Here is a 26,986-nt window from a genome sequence, read left to right as displayed (position 1 = left end):
TGACACAATTTATTACTCTCTTCCTTTCCCAGGCCACTGCAGTCCCCCATTCAGTAAAGCATGCCTTACAGCTTGTCTGCATTATGTGACCAAACTTCCATTCATTAGTGTTTGAAACACTTCAGCTGTGAAGGGGATCCTAAATGCTACCATGTGTGACACTACTGCACAAGAGCAGCATGGAGAGCGGGGAAGAACAACACTAGGCTTTAATCATAGGCCAGTGCTTACTGCAAGCCTCCCCCCCCCCAAAAAAAAGGTTTCAGACATCCATCCACCCTCCCTGCCCCCCAAAAAAGGGGCTGAAAAAGCTGTAAATCTGGGGAATAAACACAAGTACAAATGAATGGATGACAGCTTAAAAATATAACCATAGCAGCATCAAGTCATAAGATTTCACACTGGTTTTGTTTAGTCTGCTCTAGGTTATGTGGGAAATGGGGGAAGCACGGAGCAAAAAGACCCCCCTGCGAAACTGTGGGCCTCAAATATTTAAGCCAGTAGGTTTATACCTCTTGACTAGGAAACAGGCCATGACCCTGAGATTGTCTCTGGAGAATGAAGCACAAAGAAAGATGTAGGATGATCAAAGCCACGGACAGAGGAAAGAAAGAGAAGCCAAGTGTCAGCTCACCTCTGACCCCATCTTTTTCAATTAATATTTAAATTGCAAAAAGGCACTAAGTTACCACACACTATTGCTTCACTATAACTCACTCTCAGTCAGTATAATCCTCCTGCGTGTAATGCATCTTTGGAGGAGGTGTTGCTGAGATAAAATGTACACAGGATCCTGTTAGTGCTAGTTTGTTATTTAAATGTCTTTCCTAGCCTGTACAAAAGGCATGTTACAAATAGAGTCTTATGACATGTTTTGACTCTCAGAAACATCCTGTTTGATAGGTTAGCTATGGGGAGAATGACATAGGACCTTATCAGACGCAGGCTTCCTTCCTCCCCAAATTCTATACACTTTAAATACACTTTAAAGACAGAGTCCCATGGAGTTCATCACATGACGCCAAACTACTTCAGGCCATTCCCCATGGGACTTTGTCTTTAAAGTGTATAGAAACAGAGGTTTTAGGAGTCGGTAGCAATCATCTTCAGAACTCCAGGTTTGCATAGAAATGGGTAAAGGTACTTATTTACACATGAGATGGGAACTATCAGATTCCCTAGTGTTAGATTGTTTTAGTGACATTTAAGAGTGGGCTTTCCTATGGGCATTCTTGAAATTAACTTTCACTGTGGTTGTATCTCCCCTCCCCTTTTAGACGTAGATTTCAGACTACGTCTGAAATCTTTGCAATTGCAAAGTTTTCCCTCCCTTTAAAAAAAATAATGCGGAATAGGTGGAGACTACACTTGCCCATGCGATAGCTCAGAACATGAGGATTACAGTATAAATGGACAAAAGCCCATTGCGTATGATGGAGCAAATATATTATCAATTTTCCTTATAAATGGAATGGGACAAAACACTATGGTAAGAAGATGATCCCCCCCCCCCACTTTCCCCCTTCATGGGATGAGGTTCATAGCTTACCACAACCTAACCCAGACAGAGCTTTAAAAGTTACTTTTGGGGGTGGGGGACGGGGTGTAAGACAAATCCCTAAACCAGTGGCTATGCCCAATAGAGCATTCTAGGAGCTGTAATCCAAAAAAAATGTAATAGCATTTCAAAGCTCTCATCCTAACACTTATCATATTCTATATAATGACTGTGACACATAGTCACTATATTTCCCCTCATCTTTTAAATAGGAGGATGTTGAACATGTAATGTATGATTCTTCCTTAGCTGCTGCAATGTTTACAAATAGTTTCAGACATCCTGAATTAAACTGGTACCCTAAACGTGATGAACAGGGATGAGCCACCTCTACATCTATTAAAAAGAAAAGGCCAAAAAATTGTTCTGTGCCATTATAACATCCTTATGGATGTCATTGTGACTGTTTATTTTTGTAGCAGAACCTAGTCTGTGTATATGTTGTGCTGTGCTAGTTCTGGGGCTGGATCCCAGTGAGGTGTTATGTGTTTAGCTAACACATGATCCAATAGGCTGCATAGCTTCCTCAACCTCTTTCACCACCTTCACTGCATCACTTCTGCTGCTTCCAAAAATGCACCCTCAAGTTGGTGGTGACAAAGGTGCCAAAACCCACCCACCTACTTTCAGCCGTACATTTTGCAGTGACAGTGAACACACTGCTTTACGGCGCTGTGCTGCAGGACATTCTGGTACCCTCCTGCTCCATACAGAGCAACTGAAGTTTGTGCTAAAGTTTCACTGTAAACATAGTAGAAAATTCCAGGGAGTTCAGAAAGCCTCCCAGCCCACACCAGTCCTAGCTGGACCATTACAATGTCAAGCCTCATCCTTAGAGCTCTGGTAACAACATTCAAGCTTATTAAAAATAGATATATTAAAACCAAGAGAAAAAAAAACTATGCATCACCCAGTGCCACCTGAACAACAGACCTTCATATATTCAGTTGCGAAACATCAGTAATTGATAGCTCACAGAGATATCAGTACTACAGCGACTATTCACAAACTTCTCAAAAAACAATGTCCCTTTACATCTTCTAAAGGGGTTACCATGTTGGCAATGGAAAGCAAGAACATGCTCTTGACCAAACGTCATATCTCCTGGCCTCACATTCCCTAAATATTGAGCATAGTAGACTGCAAGGTAGAAACATTTATTTAAGCAGCGGTGAATTTATAACAATGGTGATTTCTGCTATAGATATAACTACGTGTAAACATAATCAGAAAAAAATAAATACAGTAGAAATTAAGCTAAGCTGTTCTTAGTCTGAATCAGTGCAGGACTTGGAAAATTACTTTTAAAAAACATCCACTATGTAACTCATAGCAAATCTCCCAGAGTTAATGTGCTACCCATAGCACAGTTACTCTTTCATTTCTTTATGTGAGGGCCATCACATAAAGAAACCTAGCTTAAATTTATGAGGAATATCCTTCAAAATGCCAAAGAGTTTAAAAAAAAACAAAAAAACCACACCAGATAAGAAAGAAAAAAGCAGTGAGAAATGAATGCTCATCACATGCCCTCACTACTCTTCTAAGTAACATTTATTAAATTGCAATTAAGTGGATACAACCAGCATGATGTAATGGTTTGAGTGTTGGAGTAGGACCCCAGGGAGACCAGGGATTGAATCCCTGTTCAGTCATGGAAACATACTAGGTGACGTTGAGCAAGCCATACTTGCAACGGTAACCTCCTCTGAACAAATATTGCCAAGAAAACCTCATGATAGGGTTACTTTAGGGTCACCATACTCCAGAGTGCCTTGAAGGCACACAGCAACAACAAATGGATAGAGAGAGATTGGACTAAGAATGGCAACTCAAATTTATCTATGAAATTCCCTTATTGACTGCTTCATCAATGCAATTCCATGCTTTTCTTTTGGATCAAGCATTAGACCTCAACTCCTGCTATAAAGACAAAAATATTGATGTTTGGGGGAATGACAACCATGCACAGTGCCTTGAACAAGATGAGCTACAAATGAAACTAAGTAAAACAAAACAAACGATTCAATAGAGTAACATCTTATTGACAAAGCCATGAAGGTGAAGGTTTTTAATTCTGCAATTTATACTATATTTATTGTTTTTTATTTTCTAGAAGTTTTTGTTGCATTTCTTTATGCTATGCTACTTAGGGCCCTTCCAGACAGGCCTAAATCCTGGGAAGAACTGGGATAATTTATCCCAATTCCTCCAGGAATTGAGGCTCCATGCCCCTCCCAAACCCCAGGCTTTCCTTGGGGGGAGCTACAAGGAGCCAGACCCCCTTTTTACCCCCAAAACCTATGTGAGGGGCCTAGCTGCATGATTGGACCCCTCTGGTGAAAGCTCCTGGAAAGTGAAAATGATGTATTGGGAGGTTGGAGGAGAGAAATTCCTCTCTCATGCATCAGGAGCTTTTGCTTCTTCTGGCTCTTGGAGTCTCCAGGATTGCAGTGGGGATTGACCTCCAGGATCACAGAAATAGGGCCCACACCTGTAAAAATCCAGACTTTACCTTAAGGTAATCTTTCCAGGTGTTTTATTAATCTGGAGTAAACTGGGAAATCCCAGTTAACTCTGTATTAATTCAGGTTTATCTGAGGCATCATTTGGATGCCTCAGGTAAACCTATTACAGGTCCTGCATTTTTGATCTGTCTGGAAGAACCTTTAGAGGTTTAAGAGGTTCACAGAGAGTTTTGCTATAAAAAGCAGGAAGAAGTATTTTTAATTTCTCAGTGAAATTGTGCAATGGATAGGTATTCAACGCCCACCAACTGAAATCATTGCAATAACATAATTAATTTACATGCTATTTGCAACAAATTATTCTTGCTAAAAGCTGTAATTATTATTCGAAACTCAAAAAAATTAATATTGTATTGTGCTCATGAAGTATTCTTTTTAATAAATAATAAATATTTGTTTCTCTGGAGCAGGCAAGAATGGGCAAAAGTAGAACATGGAACCAGCTAGTCTAATAGAACGCATATGTTTAACTTCAATTCAGAAGAAATCAAAAGAATGGGTTTAAAAACTTTTCTTAAGGTGAACTTTTAATTGAAGCTTATTCCAGATAGGTGTGACCATTAACAAGATATTAATCTCTTGGACTTGCCAATGTAATTGCCATTGGTGATGGACAACTCTGCTGTTAAAAATGGTTCTTTGCCACTACTACCACTTGAATTTTGATAGGAAATGTTAAATCCAGAGTAAATTTAATTAAACTTATTTTTAATAAAAGTAATCGACTTAACCTGGAATTTCAACAACAATGTTTTTAAATTATGCTATTAATTAAAGGAGCCACAATCTAAAGCGATAATATGAAGAGTATTCAACAGATAATAGATTAGACCTGAGAATGCAGGGTGTGAAAAGCCAGCAAACTAGATATTCTCAGAGGCTTTGAGATAAGATCTTGAAGTCCAGATGTGTGAGGCATGATGTCATGGGTATCTTGGAGGGCTTAAATTAAGTGGGTTGCTTTCAGGTCTTCCAGAGGAGACAACGTTGTTAAAGGACATCTGTCTCCTGTTTATAATTCCAAGTTCTTGGTTCATGTATTGTCAAAATTCCTGTTTCATGTTCCTCTTTATGTCTGTGTATCTTTGGAGAATTTACCTTGGAGAAGTTCCTGTTTTCATGTTCATGGATATACTTTTGGATTAAGTCTACGATTTTGGATTCCTTGGTTTTGTGTTCTAATCTGGCCTTTTGATTTACTGCTACTGAACTTTGGCTTCTTTTGGGAACTGCATTTTATATCTTTACTGACTCTTTTGTATTTTGCCTTTTCCCTTTTTTATATACTTTCTTTAATAAATATTATTTTATTGGAGTACTGGACTCTGGTGTGGTGTTGGGTGAAAAGGTGTTCCAGTACTAGAGTGCAACAAAAGCAATGTGGTGATATTGTGCTATTCCTTGAGATCACATTAATTTTTTAAAAAATAATTACTGTTCCAGGCTCATGCAAAATGATTTTGTAAAAGAAGTGAAGCACAGCAGACCACCATAGAAATGCTCATTCCTCCATGTCACTGAAACGATTCAACAAGTGGAAATCTGACAGATCTCATCCCACAGGTTTTTAAGTGATTTCTCCTGTTTCCAGCTGCATCAGGAGCTCAGAAGAGGATTTCTTCCCGGCTTCAGTCCCCCACCATTTTTTTCACACTTCTGACAGAGCTCACTGACAAAACACTATGCATGACAGCTGGAAGTTTGTCTGTGTAATATAATGGGCTCTGTGGTACTTTGCTTATGAATGGTTTTAGAAGTGTGTAGAAACCGGGGGGATGATGGCAGGGGGACGGACTTGTGTGTGATGAAGTCCCTATAATGTGACTCCAGCAGGAACATATTCCAAGAACCCCATGGATATCTGAAACTGTGGATAATAGTAAACCCTATATATTTACTAAATTTGGCCCACAAACACTTTCAGTGACAATATCTTTGAAGCATGGGTAGGTGAAACTGTGAATATCGAATCTGTGGATAAGGTCATATTGTTTTTTAACAACCTGAATTTGACACATAATAATTTGATATAAAATAAAAACATGGCTTGAGTATGTAACTGGAATTGGGAAGGGTTCAAGTTTAATTTTATACAACAATTACATTTTATTAGGCAGCCTTGGCCAATATATTTGTTTCTGCTTACATTGTTGCTGTCAGGATCAGGGTTGTTGTCAGGATCAGGGCAGTGAGAAATGGCAATAGAAAACCATGCATCACACCTTGAGCACACTGGAGAAAAGGTGGGGTATTATTGTAAATAATAAATAAGAACAACTGTTTTTCCGCAAAGAATTGTGTCTTTTCCTTTCACAAAGCAACACAGGGAGGTTTCTGGTGCTGTAATAAATGAAGATATAGCTCACCCTATCCAAATGGAGATTAAAGATATTATAGATCCAGTTAAGAAATTATGTTGTTTTACCTTTGTTACCTGTGCATATGTAAGATTAGGAACCAGTGGTGGTTTGTCCTCTTTCCACTCCCAAAGATAACATGAGAAGAATGAAAAAGAAGGCTTATTGTACTTAATAGAATTTACTTCCAAGTAAACATGTAGGGGATTGGGTTGTTAAGATTCTGTGATACCATCTCTATGGTGAGCAAGGCAGAAGAGACATTTACCAGGTTAAAAAAAAAATCTGCTGCAGGCCTCTAGTCAAATGTTAAAGCAGCAGCTTTGAAGTTATGAGAAAGATTGAAAATCTAAAGCCAAGAGCTGTGCACACCTCATTAGGACCTAGCTATGTGGGAAGGCCAAGCTTCCTGGTCAAGCGTGCTTACCCACTGGAAAGGGGGCTTCAGGAAGGTAAGATAAAAGACCCTTTCAAAGTGGAAGTGCACAGTGAGATTTTTATGAGCACCAGTCAAGGAAGGTTCTGAGTACCAAACTGTTCACAGCCATTATTACATTGCCTATTTAATCAAGAAAAATGAAGGCCATGTACAAACATATTGTGCAAGGGGGTAGAGGTTAGCTGAATGAGAAGATATTATATACAATGCTAAATTATGAATTTAGCTTTAGTGAACTAACAATTGAACAAGTGTATATTTCTTCAAGAATGCATAGGAAAAGAAGAACAATCTGAAGAACAGGATTGGGTCCTATAATATGGGGCTCCAGAGTTTGAATAGTATCTTGTGGTGATATTGGGGTTAACACAAGGAGAAGAAAGGCTTCCACCATGCTTTAAAACAGAACTGAAGGGTTTTGTTACTGAATTCATATTCTTTAAGACCTTTTACTGAACTTACCATATACGGTATATAATTTTCACAAGGAACAGTAAAACAGAGCCTGAGTAATACAAGTTTATCTACATTGTATGTATGACTATGGATTGTGTTAATTTAGACCATCTTTCAGAATCCACATGCAGCATGGCCATGGCTATAAATGTTAGGGTATTCTTGGAGTTGTCCAACAAAGTAGACTTTTCGGTTTTTGGTAAGGCCCAAGAGGGTTTTTCTTTGCCTGACAACTGATCAGGGGTTGTGCTCCCCCTCCCCTTATATTAAAGTCTGAGTTTGATGTTTAGTTTCTGACTAAGCAAGGTGACTGTAATGAAAAGTAATCTAAAAATGGGGGCAATGAAAATATTTTCCTAGATGAATGCTGAATGTATGACTACTGAGTAACTCATTGAAGCAGGAAAAAGGTTTTCAAAATCGCAGAAATGTTGCACAGAATAAGACTTCTTTCTTCTCCACACCCCCTTTTAACTATTGGTAAATTAAGCAGCTTTTTATTTTAAAAACCCCCTGGAAGGCTTTAGGCTGAATATACAGCCCTACTTAAAATTAACATTTTAAATTAAAATTAATAATAATAAATCCTCAAATTAATTGTAAACTTCTATTGAAATAATTATGGTTTTGGTTACTGAATATACATTATTTATAGGCTACCCTGTTACAACAACAACAAATCCCAAAAAATGTCTTTATGATCTATTGCTGAAATAATGTTATAATATAACATAAAGCAATGAGTTTCCCAGGTTTTTGATTTTTTCATATTCCTGCTAACTTTGATCATACTGAAAAAGAACAGGAACAAAATGCTGCAATTTGGTTGATTAAAAACATACTATACTTTGCTAAACAAGCTATGTTAATATATGTCTGGATGTTTCTACTTCTTCTAGTGTGCTTCTTTCTGCACTGAATACATTGTCACAATGCTACGAAAGCAGAAATCCAGGTCTGTACTGTGGTTCACCACATCAAGAACCATCTCCCTTTTGGTGAGATTTTTCCTACAGATTTTGAGTATCAGTTCACCTGAGAGCTAAGGGAGGTGGAGCAGGGAGATTTGTGTAAGAAACTGTTGTATGAACTGGCTCTGTGTTTCCATGTGCCAAAGCCATTTGTCTTTATGTCAAAGTAGCAGTTGTCTTTGTTTATGGAACTCTCAGTGGTTTATGGAAACAAAGACTCCAAACAGCCATGAAAGAGGGCAAGAGTTCCAAAACATGAACACCCATATATGTTATTAAGGACAACTTAACAGTTTCCTATAACTTCTAAATGTTTATGCTTCCAAACTCTGACTATAGGTTGTTGCTACGTTTTCCTTCTTCTATAGTATGGCGCCCATATCCATGGGGCTGGTATCCATGACTTCATTTATCCAGATCCTTCAAATGATGTCTTCTAGGCATTTTAAGATTCTATAGCACAGGGCTTCTTACACTTTGTCTATTCATGACCCCTTTCCACCTGAGAAATTTTTTACATAACTCCAGATATACAGTAATATAAAATGGGTTTAAAAATCAAACATTTGCTGATAAATCTGCATTTGCAAGACTTACTAAACAGATTTTTCCTTTTTGTGAAGTAGAGCTTTTTAAAAAATCATGTCAGAAGCGACTTGAGAACACACTGCAAGTCGCTTCTGATGTGAGAGAACTGGCTGTCTACAGAGACGTTGCCCAGGGGATGTCCAGATGTGTTAGCTGGGAGGCTTCTCTCATGTCCCCGCAAGCTAGAGCTGACTGATGGGAGCTCACTTAGTCTTGCGGATCTGAACCGGCAACCTTCATGTCAGCAATCCAACCTTCAGGTCAGCAGTTCAGTCGGAACAAGGGTTTAACCCATAGCACCACTGTGGCTCCTTGGAGTATAGCTGAAGCATTTACTGTAGAGTCAACTGTAAACACTTCATGTTGTTAATAGATTTGTGCAATGGGTGATGTTCCGAAATCTTTTACTGTTGGCTAATTTTTAGTGATCCCAACATGAGCTAAGAGGACCCCATTTGGGATCGGGACTCACAGTTTAAGAACCACTGCTCTAGAATGACTCTATGCTATTATTGGGCCAAAAGTCCTTCATTTTCAACAGTGTTCACTATTATCTGCAGGGTTTTTTGTATCCATGCAAAGTCCAGGAATATATCCCCTATGGATACAGGAGTTGCACTGTACTCGGCTTCCTGTACAAAGATATTAATTTTCATACTTGAAAATACAGTATTAAAATCATATCTGAAAGGCTACGTAAATGTATTTTCCCTGCAAGAAAATCGATAATACAATCGATTGTATCAGATTTCTGACCTATGACCCTAAAAAAGCATTTGTACTGCCATTTCAGTATTCTAACATAATACTGAGAAACTGATTCTGAGAACAGTCACTCTGAATGTTATTAAAAGTTATGATAATGACAAAGAAAATACTACAAAAGAAAACACCTTGCAATCAATGCCAAGTGCTCTCCAAAATCTCAGGATGGAGATTCCAACTGAACAGGAAAAAAAACTTCCTAATAGTGAGAACAGATTACTTTGGAGGATAGTGGATTCTCTCCTCTGCTGAAAGTTATTAAATCAACATCTCACCAGGTAAGGTTTAACATGGGATTTCTGCACTTACAGGAGGTTAGACTAGGTGACACTTGAGACCTATACTACCTTTGCAACTCTATGATCTGATAGCTTGAATGTTGCTGGTAGTCCTCATTACATTAGTTCCACTGAATCAGTGAGTCACCATATATTTAAATCATACTGATTCAACTGGGCTACTGTAGTTAAAACTGTTAGTTGGACTTAAGCTTATGATTTAAAGTAGAGTGAGCAACTGCAGAGACGGGCACATTTCACACACACTCCATGGACCTAATGCTATTGAAAGTGACATCACACCATTTCTGGCTTCATTTTTAGCCAATCTTTTATGTTATTTTAAAAAGGCTTTGAAGTAGTGGTGGTTTTGAGAAATGAAATATGCCCAATTTAAAAATGTACTGGTGGCATTGTCCTGAGTAACTTGGGTTTATGCCAAGGTATATAGTAGGGAATTTTTGAATATTGTGGAAGTAGGTGTTTAGTGCCTCTTTGTGCAACATTCTGAACTGCAGTTCTCAGCACAAGAAGAAAGCTGAGGGCACCAGAAGTATCCAGCCACAGATCTACAGCCAGAAGAAGAAAGCAGATACTGTCCTCCCGATTCCTTCACTGTACTGTTCTTGTCTCCTGGCTTCAGGGTTGTTTTGTTCTGCAAGAGGCAGAAGAGAAAGCCCTGTGTAGGCAGAGCCTTATACTCTTCCAATGCAATATAAATTTTCAGCCAATTAGACTTAGAAGCAAGATATAACTTTGATATACCACCACTAGATATCCTAACAACCTCTGTTTGCAGCAAATGTTTTGTACATGATATTTGATCATTCAAGAGAGTTATTTATAGATGCTTGTTATTTTTATGTTTCAGAAGTGATCAAAGCAACATCCTTTAAAAAAGGTGTTTGATGTTTTTAATGATTTCCTTCTAAAATGAGTATTTCCTTTATATTATTTTACAATACAATTTACCCATATGGCATTATGGCTAAGGATACAGCTATTGCATACATTTTTTAAATTAAGAAACTGGACTTTCTCTAAACCTGGTTTTGTAACTTAAGGAAAAAAGTACAACAGATTTTACTAGAAAGATTAATTGCCTTTTAGCAACTGAAAAAGCATCAGTGTAGGATGGGCACATGGAATTTTCATTTGGGTATCAGCACATATATCCTTTTTTGTTATTGTTGTCAAATACCATTTTAAACTTACTGGTGGCTTGCAAGTTGAGCTGATATCATTTCCCAAACACAGCAGGAGTCTATCCTGATGTTATAAATTATTTCCACAGCCATCACATGGACATACACATATCTCATGATTTAAGAGTTTGTATTACTATAGTGAGATAATATCACTTCCCACTGGAACCTGCTATTGTATTCTCCAGCTGCAAGATAGGAAGTTCTCAGAACTCTGCAACTGTAAATTTTACATAGTGTCTTCATGGACTTAAGCTAGAAAGCATCTGTCCCTAAAGGACGATTTAGTGAATGAGTTTGCCCTACAACATGTCTAAAAGCTAAAAGATAATGACATTTGTAGAACTTTGTTAAAAAGGGATGGGACTCTGCTATATTTTTCATAGTTTCAGAACAAAGTTGGCAGTTTAATTAAGATAACAAAAAGTATAAGGGTTTGGTTTAAAAGCCCATTAAGCTAATCAAAATTTGCTTGAAAATAGGTGCATCCAGAGAAGCAAAATCCCAATTCAGTGTTGTCAGTCACATGACCGTTCGGGGTATTGGGTGGCAACCTGTGCTTGACAGGGTTACACTCCCCCTGAAGTCACATGTCCACAGTTTGGGGGTCCTCCTGGACTCAGCACTGACACTTGAAGCTTAGGTGTCGGTGGTGGCCAGGAGGGCCTTTGCACAGTTAAAGCTTGTGTGCCAACAGTGACCATACCTCAAGAAATCTGACTTGGCCACGGTGGTCCATGCCTTAGTTACCTCCAGGTTGGATTACTGCAATGCAGTCTACATGGGGCTGCCTTTGAAGATGGCCTAGAAGCTCCAATTAGTACAACAGGAGGCAGCCAGGTTGTTCACGGGAGTGAATTATAGGGAGCGGACAACTCCCGTATTAAAACAGCTCCACTGGCTGCCGATAAGTTTCTGGTCCCAATTCAAGGTGCTGGTTATCACTTATAAAGCCCTAAATCAGGAGTCTTCAAACTTTTTAAGCAGAGGACTGGTCCACAATCCTTCAGACTGTTGAGGGGCCAAATTATCATTTGAAAAAAATATGAACAAATTCCTATGCACATTGCACACGTCTTATTTGTAGTGCAAAAAACCCCAACAACAATGAAAGAACAATACAGTATTTAAAAATAAGAACAATTTTAACCAATATAAACCTATCAGGATTTCAATGGGAAGTGTGGGCCTGCTTCTGGCCACTAAGATAGTCAAGTTAATTAGGATTGTTGTTGTGTGCCTTCAAGGCATTTCAGACTTTGGGCAAGCCTATGTCTAAAACTGAGGGCAGGGGCCAGGTAAATAACCTTGAGGACCACATCCGTCCCATGGGCCTTAGTTTGGAGACCCCTGCCCTAAATGGTTTGGGCCCAGCCTATCTTTGCAATTGCATTTTCTACTATGAACCTGCATGAGCTTTAAGATCTGCTGGGGAGGCCCTTCTCTTGCTCTCTCTGCTGTCTCAAACACGGTTGGTGGGGATGAAGGAGAGGGTCTTCTCAGTGGTGGCCTCCTGGCTCTGGAACTCCCTCGCAAGAGAAATTAGACTAGCCCCCACCTTGGCCACATTTCTAAAAGACCTGGTTATTTCAATGTGCTTTTGACGAATTCGGCACAATTTGACTAAGTCCTTTTACCTCCACTTGTACCCAGCCACTGCACTTTATTACTGGCCTATCTTATTAGTGATCTTGCAATCTATTGCACATGTATAATTTATTGCCTTGCCTCCAATCTTTGTACACGCCCATTGCGCACGGCTATTGGTTATTGGTTATCGGCTGTTGTTGAGTGTATGTTTTTATGATATTTTATACATTTTATGTATTAATTCATCATAAATGACATGTATTTTATGTTATTGTATTTTATTGTTATATTACTGGGCTTGGTCCCCATGTAAGCCGACCTGAGTCCCTTCGGGGAGAGATATAAGAAAAAGTTGTTGATGTTGTTGCTGTTGTTGTTGTTATGTGTCCCATATACAAAATGTGCCTTCAGCAATACAATGTGTTCTGTATATTTCTATTCAGGTAATAGCAAGTGGCATACCTCAGTATCTTACTGCCCCACCTCCTGTGCAAGTTATTCTCCTTGATTTTTAAGGAGAATCTACGTCTACATTTTTCCTACATCCTCACAGCTTCGTATCGATAAAAGCAATTTCTGCTCAACCTGGGTTTCTTGGGCTAACTTGGGCCATTTTTAAAAAGAAAGTTGCATGCTGGGTTTTACTCATTGTTTTTCAAGGTAATGTACTATTATTTATTACTTTGAGACAAAAAACTTTGCACTCCCAAATTTGTCTGATCATTTTTCCCAACATCTAATTCTACTCTTCTTCTTAATCTCTCTCCTTATTCTTTTTACCCTATAACTTCCTCTAGGCTTCATTCATCCTATTGGCATTCAGTATTTTTGCTCTCCCAACCCTTGTCTCTTATATGGAATTGTGCACAGCTTATTCGATTTTGCTCCAGATGTTCCAAAATATTCCAGCTGATGGTTACTTCCTCCATAAGTTCTAGATATGTAGTTGAAGATAGTAGTTATGATGTTATGAATACTTATTTTATGTGGGTGATGCAGCAGTTGCCACTGGAATATTTAAGAACTAAGACATTATGCCTAACAAAACAGAACAAATTTTTCAATGGCATCCATATTACAAATCAATAAGTCAGAATAAATCTGATCCCCCATCTCCTGAGAACAGTTCGTGTTATCTGGAGTATATTTTGCCAAATTGGTTGATTCCACACACACGACTTTCTTTAGAAGCCACTGCAGGGAATAAATTTTACATATACAGTATATTTTACTGTATATATTTTGTATTTTACCGCAAAATACAGCACATCTAGTTGTCAGCTATCGATAAATTGTAAGCATTAGACCTTGCAGGAAAATTTGAAGTTTTACTGCCCCAAAGACAGGACAGTTTACTTGTTTTTTGCTTTCAAATCTCTGTGTTCCAGGGTTGCTGGCTGACTGCCTTATGCCTTTCTGCACTTCCTGTCTAGAGTTTAGAGGAACCAAGGTTGTTGCTCCAAATTGCAACAAACACTCTGGTACTACAAGGCTTGCGTATGGCATCTCAAAGCCTGACTGCTGGATATATTTCTAATTCAATCCATAAATCTTTATGGAAAAACCATCTGTGAGGATATTTTGAAGGAAACAGATGGAAAAGGAAGTGATTCCTCTCAATGTAGTATAAGATTTACATTATCCTCCATGAACTTCCATATAGTCTCTATGTTTATATTTTATCACTATTTCCTCAGACAGCTCTGATTAGGAAGCCTGAGTGAGCTCATGTTCTTGTTAATTTTCAGTATGAACTATTTACCTTTAAAGACCATTTTAGTAGTACAAAACAAAAGGGAGTAGCAAGGCTCAGTAATAGCAAATGAACTGTATCAGGATTCTCATCATTCTGAGGCAGGGCATTTATTAGAGTCTGGAAGACCTTGCTAACCTTTAAAAATAACGCTTCAAGGCTTTCATTCAAACTAATCTCTATTGCAGAATTGTCATTCTTTTGTCCATGCTTTTCCAAAACAGATTAGAGGTCAAAACCTTCTGAAATTTAGAGGTGGTATGGAATCCTAGACAATTCCATTAATTTTAGTCAAATTAATTAATCATAGTCAATTTAAATCTAGCAGTAGTATCTTCAATTACCAGATGTTACACTAAATCAGTATCAATGTCTACAGTGCCGTCTTCAGTCAATGGATGAGTTTGCTAATCAACACAGAACAATTATTCAAGTAAAGTGCTCTGTTTCAAGGCCATTCTGTAAGAAGTTAGTTTGCCAAAGAAGTGACTAGAGTGTCATGCATAGTAGTAGCAAGGGGATGGCAGTCAAAATTGTTTCCTAAGCTGCCTGGAGTCAGATTTTTTTTCTCTTTATCATAATGTGCAGGCGTAATTATGCCAACTGACAGGAATACGGTGAAATAGTGAAGAAATTGCTACATTCAAAATTGCTGAGATGTGAGAAGAAATATACTAGACTAGCAGTTATGGAGCTGTTGAAACTGTCTCAGTGAGCATCTTTCTATATGTATAAAAGGAGAATGGCATCGCTCCACCGCCAAAACAACAAAACTAAAGGCCCCCCAACCTAGAAAATTGACAACACAACCCCTCATCCACGTCTCTACGTTCTTACAAACAAACTACACATCCCTAACCTCCATGGGGCCAAACCCCCCCCCCCAAAACTGGAATGTTCCATCTGCGCCTGCGCCAAAGGCCAGTCCGAGCACAGACAGCACAACCCCCACCCCTCCCTTCAACAGCCCCTCTCCTGCGCAATCCTTTTCACACCACAAACGTTGCTGCCATTTCCCACACCCTCCACACCATCCCGGAGACAAAAACACGCCCAGCCCCCTTTCTCTTAAAAAAACCCCCAACACTTCCCCCCCCCCCTCAGCTACCGGAGCCACCATCACAGCAAAAAAAAACCGCAAAAACAAAACAAAACAAAAAACACCACTTAAGTGTGGATTTTAAACCATTGTGTAGAAGGGGCCTCATATAATCCTGTTCCAGGCAAATCATATAATATTATCAATATAATGTGTAATAATTACTGTGCTCTAATAAACAATACACAACAATATAATCTCTAAAATCAGGACACTAAATAAACAACAACACTCAGAACACAGGGGAATTCCACACAGGAAACAACCAGGCCCAGCTAACACCTCCCAACAAAGGATTCTCTCAGGCAGGAAGCAGCCAGGCTTGGAAGCTACAAGACCATTCAATGCTAAACAACTTAAATAATCACACCCAGCTAACACATCCCAGTAAAGGATTCTTCCAGGTACTAACCAGGCAGACCTTGAAGCTGCATGCCTATTCAATGCTAATCAAGGAGATCCATGGCAACACTTGCCTCAACCAGACAACAGTTCTTTCTACCACACTGCAAGTTATTCCACACATATATCAAGCCCTTTGTGGCCCACCTTGATTAACACTGAACAGCCTTGCACCTTCAAAGCCAGACTTTGGAAACCACGAGGCTACTTCATCTCATTCAACCTGGCCTAGCAAGGATACCCTATGTAGAAATCGGCCAGGCTTTGAAGCAGCGAGGCTATTCACTGCAATTCCAATTGGCCACAGCAACGCGTGGCAGGGCACAGCTAGTTATATATATAGGAACTCTGGCCTGCTGGAAGATGTGCTGGAAGAGATCTGACAGCTAAATGACAGAATTTAAAAGACAACCGAAAACCTATCTATTCCTGTTATTAGTTATACATTTTAAATACACATTCCATGTTTATTGCATTTCAACTTTTGTTCCATGTATTTTAATATGTATTTTATAGAACTACGTTTTAATATGTGCTTTTAATGGAAAGAACTAATGTTAATTGTTTTAGTTGTAACCGTTTTTTATACACTATGTTTTTATACTATGTCGTTCAGCATCTAATGATTGCTAATTGTAAGGTCGCCCTGAGTCCCCCCCTCGGGGGTGAGAAGGACAGGATATAAATGCTTGAAATAAATAAATATTTTAATATTATGATGTATGTTGTGCCTTGCCTTGAGCCATAAGGGGATTTCATGGGCTTGCTGGAGTGGGCTGTAAACCACAAAATACATTTACCATTACAGAAGTCGGACTTTCCTAGAAATCTGAATAAAATTATTTTTATTATTTGCCTGTAATTCAAAATCCAATTTTCAGTTCATTACATATCAGTAAGATAGACTAGCATTACCTATCTGCAGAAGTAAATAAATGTTTATACACACACCAAATAGATTTCTTACCTGAGTTGGCTTCTTCTGGACCACCTGCTGTGGCTGAAAGAAAGAAAGAAAAGAAAGGAGTTGCAATTTAGATAATTCATTTGAAAATAAATTGCTGTACTTTCTGGTACAAATAATATGTGGTGTGGGGGGGACTCAACCTCCTTTGTTAGAAATAACCCCCCCCCCCCACACACAAATGTTTTAAAATAAATGGTTATATATTTCTTTTGTGTTAAATAAATTAGGCAAGAATAGGTAATCTCACTTTGTTGAAGTCCATATCAATAATATAGCTGGGAAGTTTGTTAGCAGTTGTAGATTCTTCATGTTTGGTTCAGCTTAATAGCACATAATTCATGCCTCATTTCCATGAAAATAATGTTTGAAGGAAATGCCACTTTGAAACATTTGACCAGCGGATTTTCAAGAGGGCTCCACTGCTGTTTACAGAATACTAGAAACAGTTGAGCAATACCTTACAGAATCCTCAACAGCCCTGTGGTGACATAGTGATCAAGCTAAAAAGATGTTTTTAAAGTCATCCATATTTGTGTACAACATTATTCTCCCTCCCTGCAGTCCTATAAATCACGTGTATTTGCATCTCTTAAAAATGTATTTGTAGGAAGACTTCTCTTCACTTTATCAAAATGAAGACTGAAATACTATGACTTTTGAATAAGGCTCAATTCAGTTCATTTGTACATATGGGGATAGCTTAACACAATGAACTCAAAGGTTACCGAAATGGGGAGGTTCAGTCACTACATAAGGAGCTTAGAAGCAGGTCAGCTTATACAAACGTCCCCACAGACCAGGGAAGTTGGACTGCATAACAGATTTTTTGGAAGCATCTAGAACTCCAGTTTCTAGACATGTTACCAACACACTTCAGTTGCCATTATTCTGCCCTTATAATTCAAATGATAATGTGTGCAGTCTGAGACTGGTTTCAATGTTTCTAAAAAGTATCATGCTTCCTAATGCATAAAGTACAACTTAAAATTCACTAAAGCAAATGCAGTTGACTAGCCATATATGGTATCCCAACAAGGACTCAATAAGACGTTTGTATTAGCTAGATATGTCTACACACTGGGTAGCTATAGAACATCTAAAAAGCTACAAATATATGTCTGGGGGTAACGGATAGAGGATGCAACAGAACTATGTTTAGCTCATAGGCAAACCTGCTACCACCCTGCTTTGACCATGATCCTATACCTACATCCCATCTGCAACATTGTTTGTTTTTTGAAAGATAAAAATAAGAATTTTACTGCCCAAGGCTACTTGCAACTTCTGGCTTATTCTGTTAGCAAATTTGTGGGACCTGGCAACTATACCTACACAGCTGTGAAGGAAATAAGTTGAGAAAATTGTTTTCTTATCTATTACTTCACATGTTCAAAAAAGAAATGCCTCTCATTTGGACAGAGTGCTACCCCTTTCTCCTTAATTGTTCTCTCTTCCTTGCCAACTGAATTCATTCATTGCTTTCAGTCCCTCCTTTAAAGCAAATTATTTCATAGCACCCAAATTTGGCTAGTTATTACTCTTTATGACCAGTTAAACTTTGCTCCTTGTAATTCCTCCCTGGAAATGAAGAATAAATCAAAATAATTTTGGATTACTGTATTAAGCGAACACTGAATAGTAGTGTGAACTCTGGAGAGCAACTGTTTTGCTTACTAAGCTACAGAACCCTGGGAGACTGCAAAATGGTTTGCTTGTACATCATTACCATAGAATCTCCTGATGCAGAAAATATACATCTCTGAACATGCCAGCCACAGATGCAGGCAAAACGTCAGGAGAAAATGCTTGTTAGAAGATGGCCATACAGCCCAGAAACCACACAATGCTCCTATACACTTTGTGCTGATCTTTAAATTTTGCTACAACATGAGATGGAAGAGCTCCGGCCTAGGCTGAAGTATTGTGAATATTGCATACTGGCTCAAAATCAAATACATATTTACTGGACTGGGGGAAGTTAATCATCTTCAGCTACAGTGAAAGACTTGAGAATTCCTAACATAGTTTCACGTTGTCAGTAGCTTTAAATCTAGACCTGATAATAACAATGTGCAGCTCCTATGTGGAAAGAAAATCTACTCATGAATTCTTGCTCAAAATCTCTTTGATTACAGTCAATTGGACAGGAATTCAAAACACATTAGATGTGTTGGTATAACTGTGTGTCTGTTGTTTCAAACAACAAGGATATGTCAGTTCCATCACCATCACTACTCATGGATCTTAGCATGGTAACAAAACCTGCTATGTGGTTAGGTAACCAGAAAATGCACGTAGCCTTTCCAGAATTGTGGTCCATGTGTGTAATGTTGTGTAATGCAATATGCAAATGTGGTGTGGTTTTGTGTGTGCGTGTGTGTGTGTGCGTTGGGTGGTGTTGACTTCCTTTATCTGGAGTCTGTAATATTTTAATAGGTTCTTAGTAGAAACTTTAAAGAACACTGAATTAGTGTATAGCAATAAACACGTGAAGCAAGCCTTCACTGGCATCAGAGAAGGAGGCACTCCAAAATTTCAGAAAAAAATTCCAGCCGTGCCAAATGAGAGTTCTTATTCAAACAGAGCACCTATTTATCTACAACACTCTCTACCAAGGAAATCCCACAGAATTCTTCTCCAACTTCAAAACTATAGGTAAAGGTAAAGGTTTCCCCCCGACATTAAGCCTAGTTCTGTCCACCTCTAGGAACTGGTGCTCATCTCCATTTCTAAGCCAAAGAGCTGGCGTTGTCCATAGACACCTCCAAGGTCATGTGGCTGGCATGACTGCGTGGAGCGTCATTACCTTTCCACCAGAGCGGTACCTACTGATTTACTCACATTTGCCTGTTTTCAACCTGCTAGGTTGGCAGAAACTGGGGCTAACAGCAGGAGCTCACCCCACTCCCCGGATTTAACTGGTCAGCAGGTTCAGCAGCTCAGCGGTTTAACTCGCTGTGCCACCGGAGGCCTCAAAACCATACCATGAGTTCTATTGTGTGCAAGATTCTATATTATTATATGTCAACAATTGCAGCTAAAAGAGCTCTTCCCTGCTTAAAAACTTAAATAGCCATACTTTCCCCTTTAAAAACCTGAAACCACATAAGTGGTTTGGAGACAACAAAATTTTGTTGCTCTTCTTCTTTCCAGATCAGTATGTTGACGGAAAGATGAAAATATGTGAGCTTTCTGCTGCCTCACTCTCTTCAGGCTGCAATTTAAAGTGTTGTGGGAAAGTGTTGTTGTTCAGAAGGTTGCTTTTTTGGACTACATTTCCCAGAATCCCACAGCCAGCATGACCACTGGTGGTGATGACAGGGAAAGCCCTGGAGCTGTGATAAAAAAAGCATTTCCAAATTCTGAAGAAAAAAAAGCGAGAAACTGCAAGAAAGAGGAAAGAAAAAAATGAACCGCAAGCGATTTGTAAAAACACAGCCAATCTTTATTTATTAAGATCACCAGTTGACACTTTTAAAGCTGCAAATTGTAATCTAGCTGGTGAAGCTGCTATCAGCATTTCAGACAGCAAAAGTCCTGAATGAGTAAGATTCATAGAAACCTTGGTCTGTATCCAATCAGTCAAGGCACAATGTTTTCTTTTTGCTTTTCTCATGAATGGCTGTAGTATTGTGCCCTTGGTTCAGTCAGACTCCTCTTCTACAGCCATTCATAAAAATAAAAACATGCTAAAAACAAACTCACAAAAAAACTTTCTGGGTCCAGTCTGGAGCCACTGGGTGCCAGGGACTGAGAAAACATACTGTCAGCCCCAAGCCCAAACAGCACTGAATTATTCAGGGATCTCTGCTTGGTGGTCTGTAAAGTATGAAGTGCTGTGTAGAAGGGCAGCTGGTAGAATTACTGTGACACATACTAGGCAGCCAGCCAGGGCTGGCTTCGTTTCAGACATTGTCTTTCCTCTCATTGAAGTGTCAGGACCTAATTCATGGAAAATTTGGTGAGCTGGCAGCTGTTTCAGAAGATTTCATTGAGCTGCAGTGTGCAAGAGTCACATGAATGCAGGGTACTCGGCCAAGAAACTGGGGGATTTCTGAGCAGTAGAAACAGTCAGCCTGTAAGAATGTCTGTGGATTTGATGTGGTTTTGGAGTAAACATACACACAGGTGTAATCAGAAGGAAGAGGTAGAAGGCACACTAATGATTGAAATTATTAAAAAAAGAACAAGGCTTTTGGAAATGCACAGCCTTGAATGTTTCTATAGGATAGGGGGTGGGGGAGAGACTGACTTTTTTGACTATAACTCCCATAATAATCCAGATAGAATTTGTGGGCATGCTGATTGCAGATTTCTGGGAGTGTGCCGTCCGCCGGACAATAAAAAACTATAAAACTGAAACGTGCTGTCCTTTATCCGGGCGAACTGCAAATCCCTATAAGCTGTCCTATAGATATTGAACGACTGAGTCTGGATAACTTCAAAAAAGGATGTTTATTCATACAAGGTTGTCAACCTGGCACAGATCTTAAAGTTGCAGAAAATGAAACAAATTTCCATAGGTTTTAGTTGCAGAATTATCCCTGGTTCCAGAAGGCAAAGGTGATTATAAAACCACTATACCCTAATCACGCTGCCTATATTAGAAGGAGAAACTCTTTCCTTCCCTATCTTTACAGCAAAGATTAGTTCTAGAAGCGACAGAATAACCCTGCTCCTCTAACTAGATTTCCTATCCCAGATCAGTATAATTCAATACTTATCTAATTTGGATAGGCTTAGATTGGCCTGGTTTTGAGGATGATTTGTCCCAGTTAGCTTTGCACAGCTCCAGCACGTTGGAAGACTATAGCCAGAATGAAGCTCCAAAATGGAGACTAGACCCTGGTAAAAAGGGCGGTCCTAAGATGTTGCACTCTTTGACCAATCACTGCAAAGAAAACTGCAGCCAGCTCTTGCAGATTCCAAGCCACTTTTCCTAGGCTTTTGCAGCCAGAGGCTCAAACAAAATGTAAAGGAGGGAAAACAAACAAACGACCAATAGGTAAGGCAAACCATCATCCTGGGGGACGGAACACTCCCCGCTAAATTCCCAGGATGTGGGAATTTACCAATCAAAAACATACAAACACCTTTGTATACACAACAATACAAACACTAGAACTTTAAACATCTCCAATAAGCAACACGAGGTCACTAATTGGTCTGTCCAAAATGGACACTTTGCCTCTGTTGCAAGTCTTTAATTGAACTTTCCTGACCTTACCGTCCGGGCAAGGAAAGGTCTTTAATACAATGCCCATGGGCCACGCATGGCGGGGCAAGTCTTTGTCCTTTAACAACACAACGTTGTTAACCTCAATGTTGTCCTGTGGGCTTTGCCAGATTCTTCTAGCTTGAAGCTGGCTTAAGTACTCAGCTTTCCACCTTTTCCAAAAGTGGTTGGCCAAGGACTGCACCTGTTTCCACAGGGCACGGTGAGTTCCGTCCGGAACTGGCAACATGACGTCCTTCCATCCTGGCACCTTTTGTGTCAAAATAAGTGCAGGAGTCAGTGGTTGTAAGTTCTCAGGGTCACTGGTAAGGGGAACCAGCGGCCGGTTGTTGATAATTGCGGTAACTTCCGCCATAAGTGTCACCAAAACATCATGCGTCAATGACCTATGACTCAAAAACATGGCATTAAGGATTTTGCGACTAATACCAATCATCCTCTCCCAAACACCACCCATATGGGAGGCGTGAGGAACATTGAAAGTCCACATAATTTGTTCAGTATTCGTAAAGTTCTGAACCTTTGGGTCTCTCCCAAACCTAGACACACAATTGAGTTCTTTGGTCGCACCTACAAAATTGGTGCCACAGTCCGACCGAATTGACTTAATTGGCCCTCTGAGGGCTATGAACCTTTTCAATGCGTTTAAAAATGATGAAGTGTCCATCCCTTCTATGACTTCTATATGGACAGCTCGTATTACTAAACAAGTAAACAAAACTGCCCACCTCTTGTTATTTACAACACCACCCCTGGTTTTCCTAGTGACAACCTCCCAAGGACCAAACACATCGATTCCCACATGGGAAAAAGGTGGGTCTGTCAAAGTCCTATCCTGAGGTAGTTCTGCCATCAACTGACTTTGACAGTTTCGTCTGAGTCGCCGACATTTGACACATTTGAAAATACAACTGTTGACCAACCTTTTGGCATTAACTACCCACAGACCTTCATTTCTAAGGGCTGCCTCAGTTAGAGTTCTACCCTGATGATGGATCCTTTCATGGTGATGCCGAACGAGCAGCAATGCAGTGTGACTATTAGGGGGTATGATGATGGGGTTTTTTATGCACGCCTTGAGTTTAGCTTTGGCTAACCTTCCTCCAACTCTCAAAATACCCTCCTTGTCTAGAAATGGGTTTAACTCATTTAGAAGACTTTGATTAGGGATGTTGAGCCCTTGCTCTAGCCTAGCTATTTCCTGCTTGAAAGCAGATCTCTGCACTGACTTGAATATGACGCTCTTAGCCTTTATCATATCCTGGACCTGTAAAGGCTCACTATCTTTGCAAGCTAAACGATGTATAAGCCTAGCAACTGCTCTAAGAAGACTGTGCCACTCTGAAAAATGTTCAAAACGGTGTGGTTCCAGGCAAGATCTTTGGCCCATCTTGATTTCTGTGGTTGATTTGCAGGCTTTCACCTCTGCACTTCGTGAGACTTGAGCATTCATAATGTCCGAAAACCTTTGCTCATCTTTCGAGAGCGCTGTGGCTTCGTCTCTCTCAGAGACTTTGAAGGTGGAGGAATACTCTGGAGTTATTCCTTGGCAGTAGACTGAGATGTGACTTAGGCAACTGCGCACAAGTGTAGGACGTCCACCTTTAAGCACCTGTGCTTGATTGGAGTCCAACGACGATGGTGGGTGCATCTTGTTTATGCACACTGGGCCTATGACTGTCCAGCCTAATGGCAATTGTTGTGCGATAGGTGCACCTGGAGGTCCTTTAACTTGGTCGTTCACACAGAACAAGCTCGGGCAGTCCGAGCCAAGCAAAAGGGCAATGTCCACATCTGGCCGAAAGGCTGGTATAGCATTCTTTAACCGTCGCAAATGTGGATGAGCCTCCACAACTTCTCTGGTGACAGTCTGCCTTTTGTTCCGGGGAATAGAGGAACACTCAATCAGGTCTGGCAACTTGAACTGTCTCTTCTGGTCGCAAGAGGAGACAACGAAGCCAGATGCTATGCGACCCTGCAACTTCTTTTTTCCTGCACACGTAGTCATAGTGTAGTCGACCATCTTGGTTTTAAGGTCAAACATGCGGAAGAACTCTGGAGTAGCCAGGGAGGCGTCGCTCTGTGAATCCAGGGCCACATAGAGTCTCTTTCTAAGCCAAGGGCTCTTGGCTGGATATACATCCGCTAGGCAGATAGGATGACAAACTCTGTACTGGTGCGAGTCAGAACACAGCTCTGTACAGGCGACTGCTGAAACTTCCACCTGCATCTCTGGTGCGGCTGGCTTGTCGGTGTCTTCGACTGCTGACTTTTCTTTTGGTGAAGCGTTCTCTTTGGGGTGGGAGATGATATTGGAGTTGTGCATTGCGGTGCAATGCTTGAGGCTGTTGCATTTCTCACACTTGATGTTTTCTTTGCAGTTGGATGCAAAGTGTGGAGTTGCTCCACAGCATCTAAAGCAGATTCCCTGCCTTTGAACTAGCTGTTGCCTTTCTTTGTATGTCTTTCTACTAAACTCCCTGCAGTTGGCCAAGCTGTGAGGCTTTTGGTGAATAGGGCAAAGCAACTCTTTTACCTCCGACCTGGGTTCGTCAGTCTTGTGTTGAGTTTCGACTGCCTTTACGCTGACAGGTCTATTGGCCTCTCTAGGTGGTTTCTTGTCCACTTCAGGTGCCTTCTCTGGCTGGGTCCCTTGGTATAAGGTGGGGAGGCCCGTCTGCGGATCATTCCTTTCTCTGGCCGCCCTGGTGATGAACTGGACCAAATGAGAAAATGGAGGGTATGCCTGGGAGTGGGCCTCCTTGTAGTTGAAGACCTCCTGTCCCCAGCGTTCTTGCAAAGTGAAGGGCAGCTTGGTCAAGATCTGCCTCTGGGACAGGTGCTGATCGAGGCACTTCAAACCGGGCAGTTCTGGATTCTCCTTGGCCGACTCTAATTCCGTAAGGAGATCGCTGAGGTCCCACAAGAGTTTGAAGTCTTTGAGTTTCAAAGCTGGGAACCTTTGGAGCTTGTCCATAAGAGATGCTTCAATCTCTGTGCTGGCCCCATACCTCTGCTGCAACCTGGCCCAGGCCTTTTCCAGGGCTTTGTCGGGATCGGCTACGTGGGCTGCGTAGATATTCTTAACTTGTGAGGATGAGGCTGGGCCCAACCATGCAGCCAGAAGAGTCAGTTCTTCCTCAGGCAATAACTTTAAGTCTCTGATTGCTCTCTGGAAGGTGGCCTTCCAGAGAAGAAATTCCTCAGGCTTGTCCGAAAACTTTTCGACACCCTTGTCCTTAAGATCTCTTCTGGGGCTTCTGATGATGGAGACAAGCTGGGACTCTGGCGTCGAAGGGAACAATTGAGGAGTTTGCTGTTGTGGAGTGGACTCCCACCGTGCACCTTGCGTCAACCTTTGGCCTCTTGGAGGGATGACATCGACCACTGACGAATCGGTGGCTCCCTGTGCAGCTGTCTGTAAGGGCCAACTAGCACTCGGCCTTGAGGCCCTGATTGACTGACCTAGGGATTTAGCAGGAGGCACAGGTAGCTCGAGCAAGGGTGAGCTCCCCGCTATGACGCTCTGCTCTGCAGGAAACTCAAAAGTGACTTTGGGGCCCTGCTCTGGGTAAGGAGAGAAGTCTTCCTGTTCCTCATCCGAAAACTGGCTGTTTAAGCTATTAAGATGCACAAGCACCTTGGAAGAAGGGTCCTGCTTCGGCAACTGACTTACATTTTCTTCTGTGAGTGGCTCAATTAGGGCCTTGGCCAAAGTCTCAGCCCTTACCTTTTTGGCAGTAGCATCCATCCTTATTCTAAGCATTTCTATTTCACCTTGCCTTTGGGCCTGTTCCATTTGCATTTCGCTTTGTCTACGGGCCTGTTCTATTTGCAGTCGTTGCTCTTCTTCTTTAAAGGGAAGGGTGAGATCAGCTGCCTTAGCATCAGCCTCCGCCCCCGCTACCTTGCTCTTTAGCTCTAGACGTGCAGCCTCCTTAATGTGCAAGGCAGCTAGGGAAGAGATGGCACTCCCAGCAGCAGAAGACTTGCTAGAGTGGCTATGTTTAGATGATGCACACTCCCTTAGTTTAGATACCTGGCTAGAGCGGTTGGACTTAAGACTAAGTGCCACAGCAGGTGATTTTAAAAGATTGGTCTCATGGCTGCTTAAGGAAGACTGATTTCCTTTTGGCTCAGACCTTAGATTAACAGATGGAGAACTAAATTCCAAGGCATCTAGAATTGCCCTCACCTTATTTTCTTTCTCATTAGTGTCAGCTAAGACACTCACTATTTCTAACTCTGAATCCTTGGCGTTAATGCGCTCGAGGACCTGGACTATCTTAGACACCAAACCCCTCCAAATACCGAAGGTCTCTTCAAGGTCTGTCTGTAATATGGATGGCACCCTTGTAATACCCAAGCTCTCAATTCTGTCCATTAATGTTACAATTCGCTCCCATGCCGAACCTAACCTCACATGGAGGAGCTCCTTTTCACCTATTAGATGGGCTAGCATCTTGGCTGAAGGGTGCTTTATCCTTTGGGGCCTTTCATTCCTACTTTCAGCCTCAGAAGGAGGTATACCATCTGTATCATCTTGAAATTGCATAGACATTATGTATTCTTAATAGCAAGTAAATTTACAACAAAAGCAAATACAACATACCAGCAAGTAAATTTACAATAAAGGCAAATTCAATATATAATACAATTCACAGCACTTAACCATAGCAATATATATCACTAAGTAACTATACTTTACAAAGATTGTGACCTTTGGCGCCAGACTTTGGTGGGCAAGCTGCAAAATGCCAACTGACAGCAACTTGCCACTTGATACCTCCCTTG

The 26,986-nt window shown here is 40.5% G+C and overlaps 1 protein-coding gene across 2 annotated transcripts in view; it reads right to left on the bottom strand.

The window, feature by feature from the left end:
* Nucleotides 1-26,986, bottom strand: part of hmga2 (high mobility group AT-hook 2) — a 170,486-nt gene that overhangs the window by 6,287 nt on the left and 137,213 nt on the right. For both annotated transcript variants that reach the window (XM_062982573.1, XM_062982574.1), the window contains one exon: nt 16,957-16,989. In XM_062982573.1, coding sequence (XP_062838643.1) covers nt 16,957-16,989 — 33 coding nt within the window. The remainder of the gene's footprint in view (nt 1-16,956; nt 16,990-26,986) is intronic.

The sequence above is a fragment of the Anolis carolinensis genome, chromosome 5 (assembly GCF_035594765.1).
Source record: "Anolis carolinensis isolate JA03-04 chromosome 5, rAnoCar3.1.pri, whole genome shotgun sequence".
Classification (NCBI taxonomy): Eukaryota; Metazoa; Chordata; class Lepidosauria; order Squamata; family Dactyloidae; genus Anolis; species Anolis carolinensis.
The sequence above is the reverse complement of the archived record's forward strand: the minus strand, read 5'-3'. Positions and strand labels throughout refer to the sequence as shown.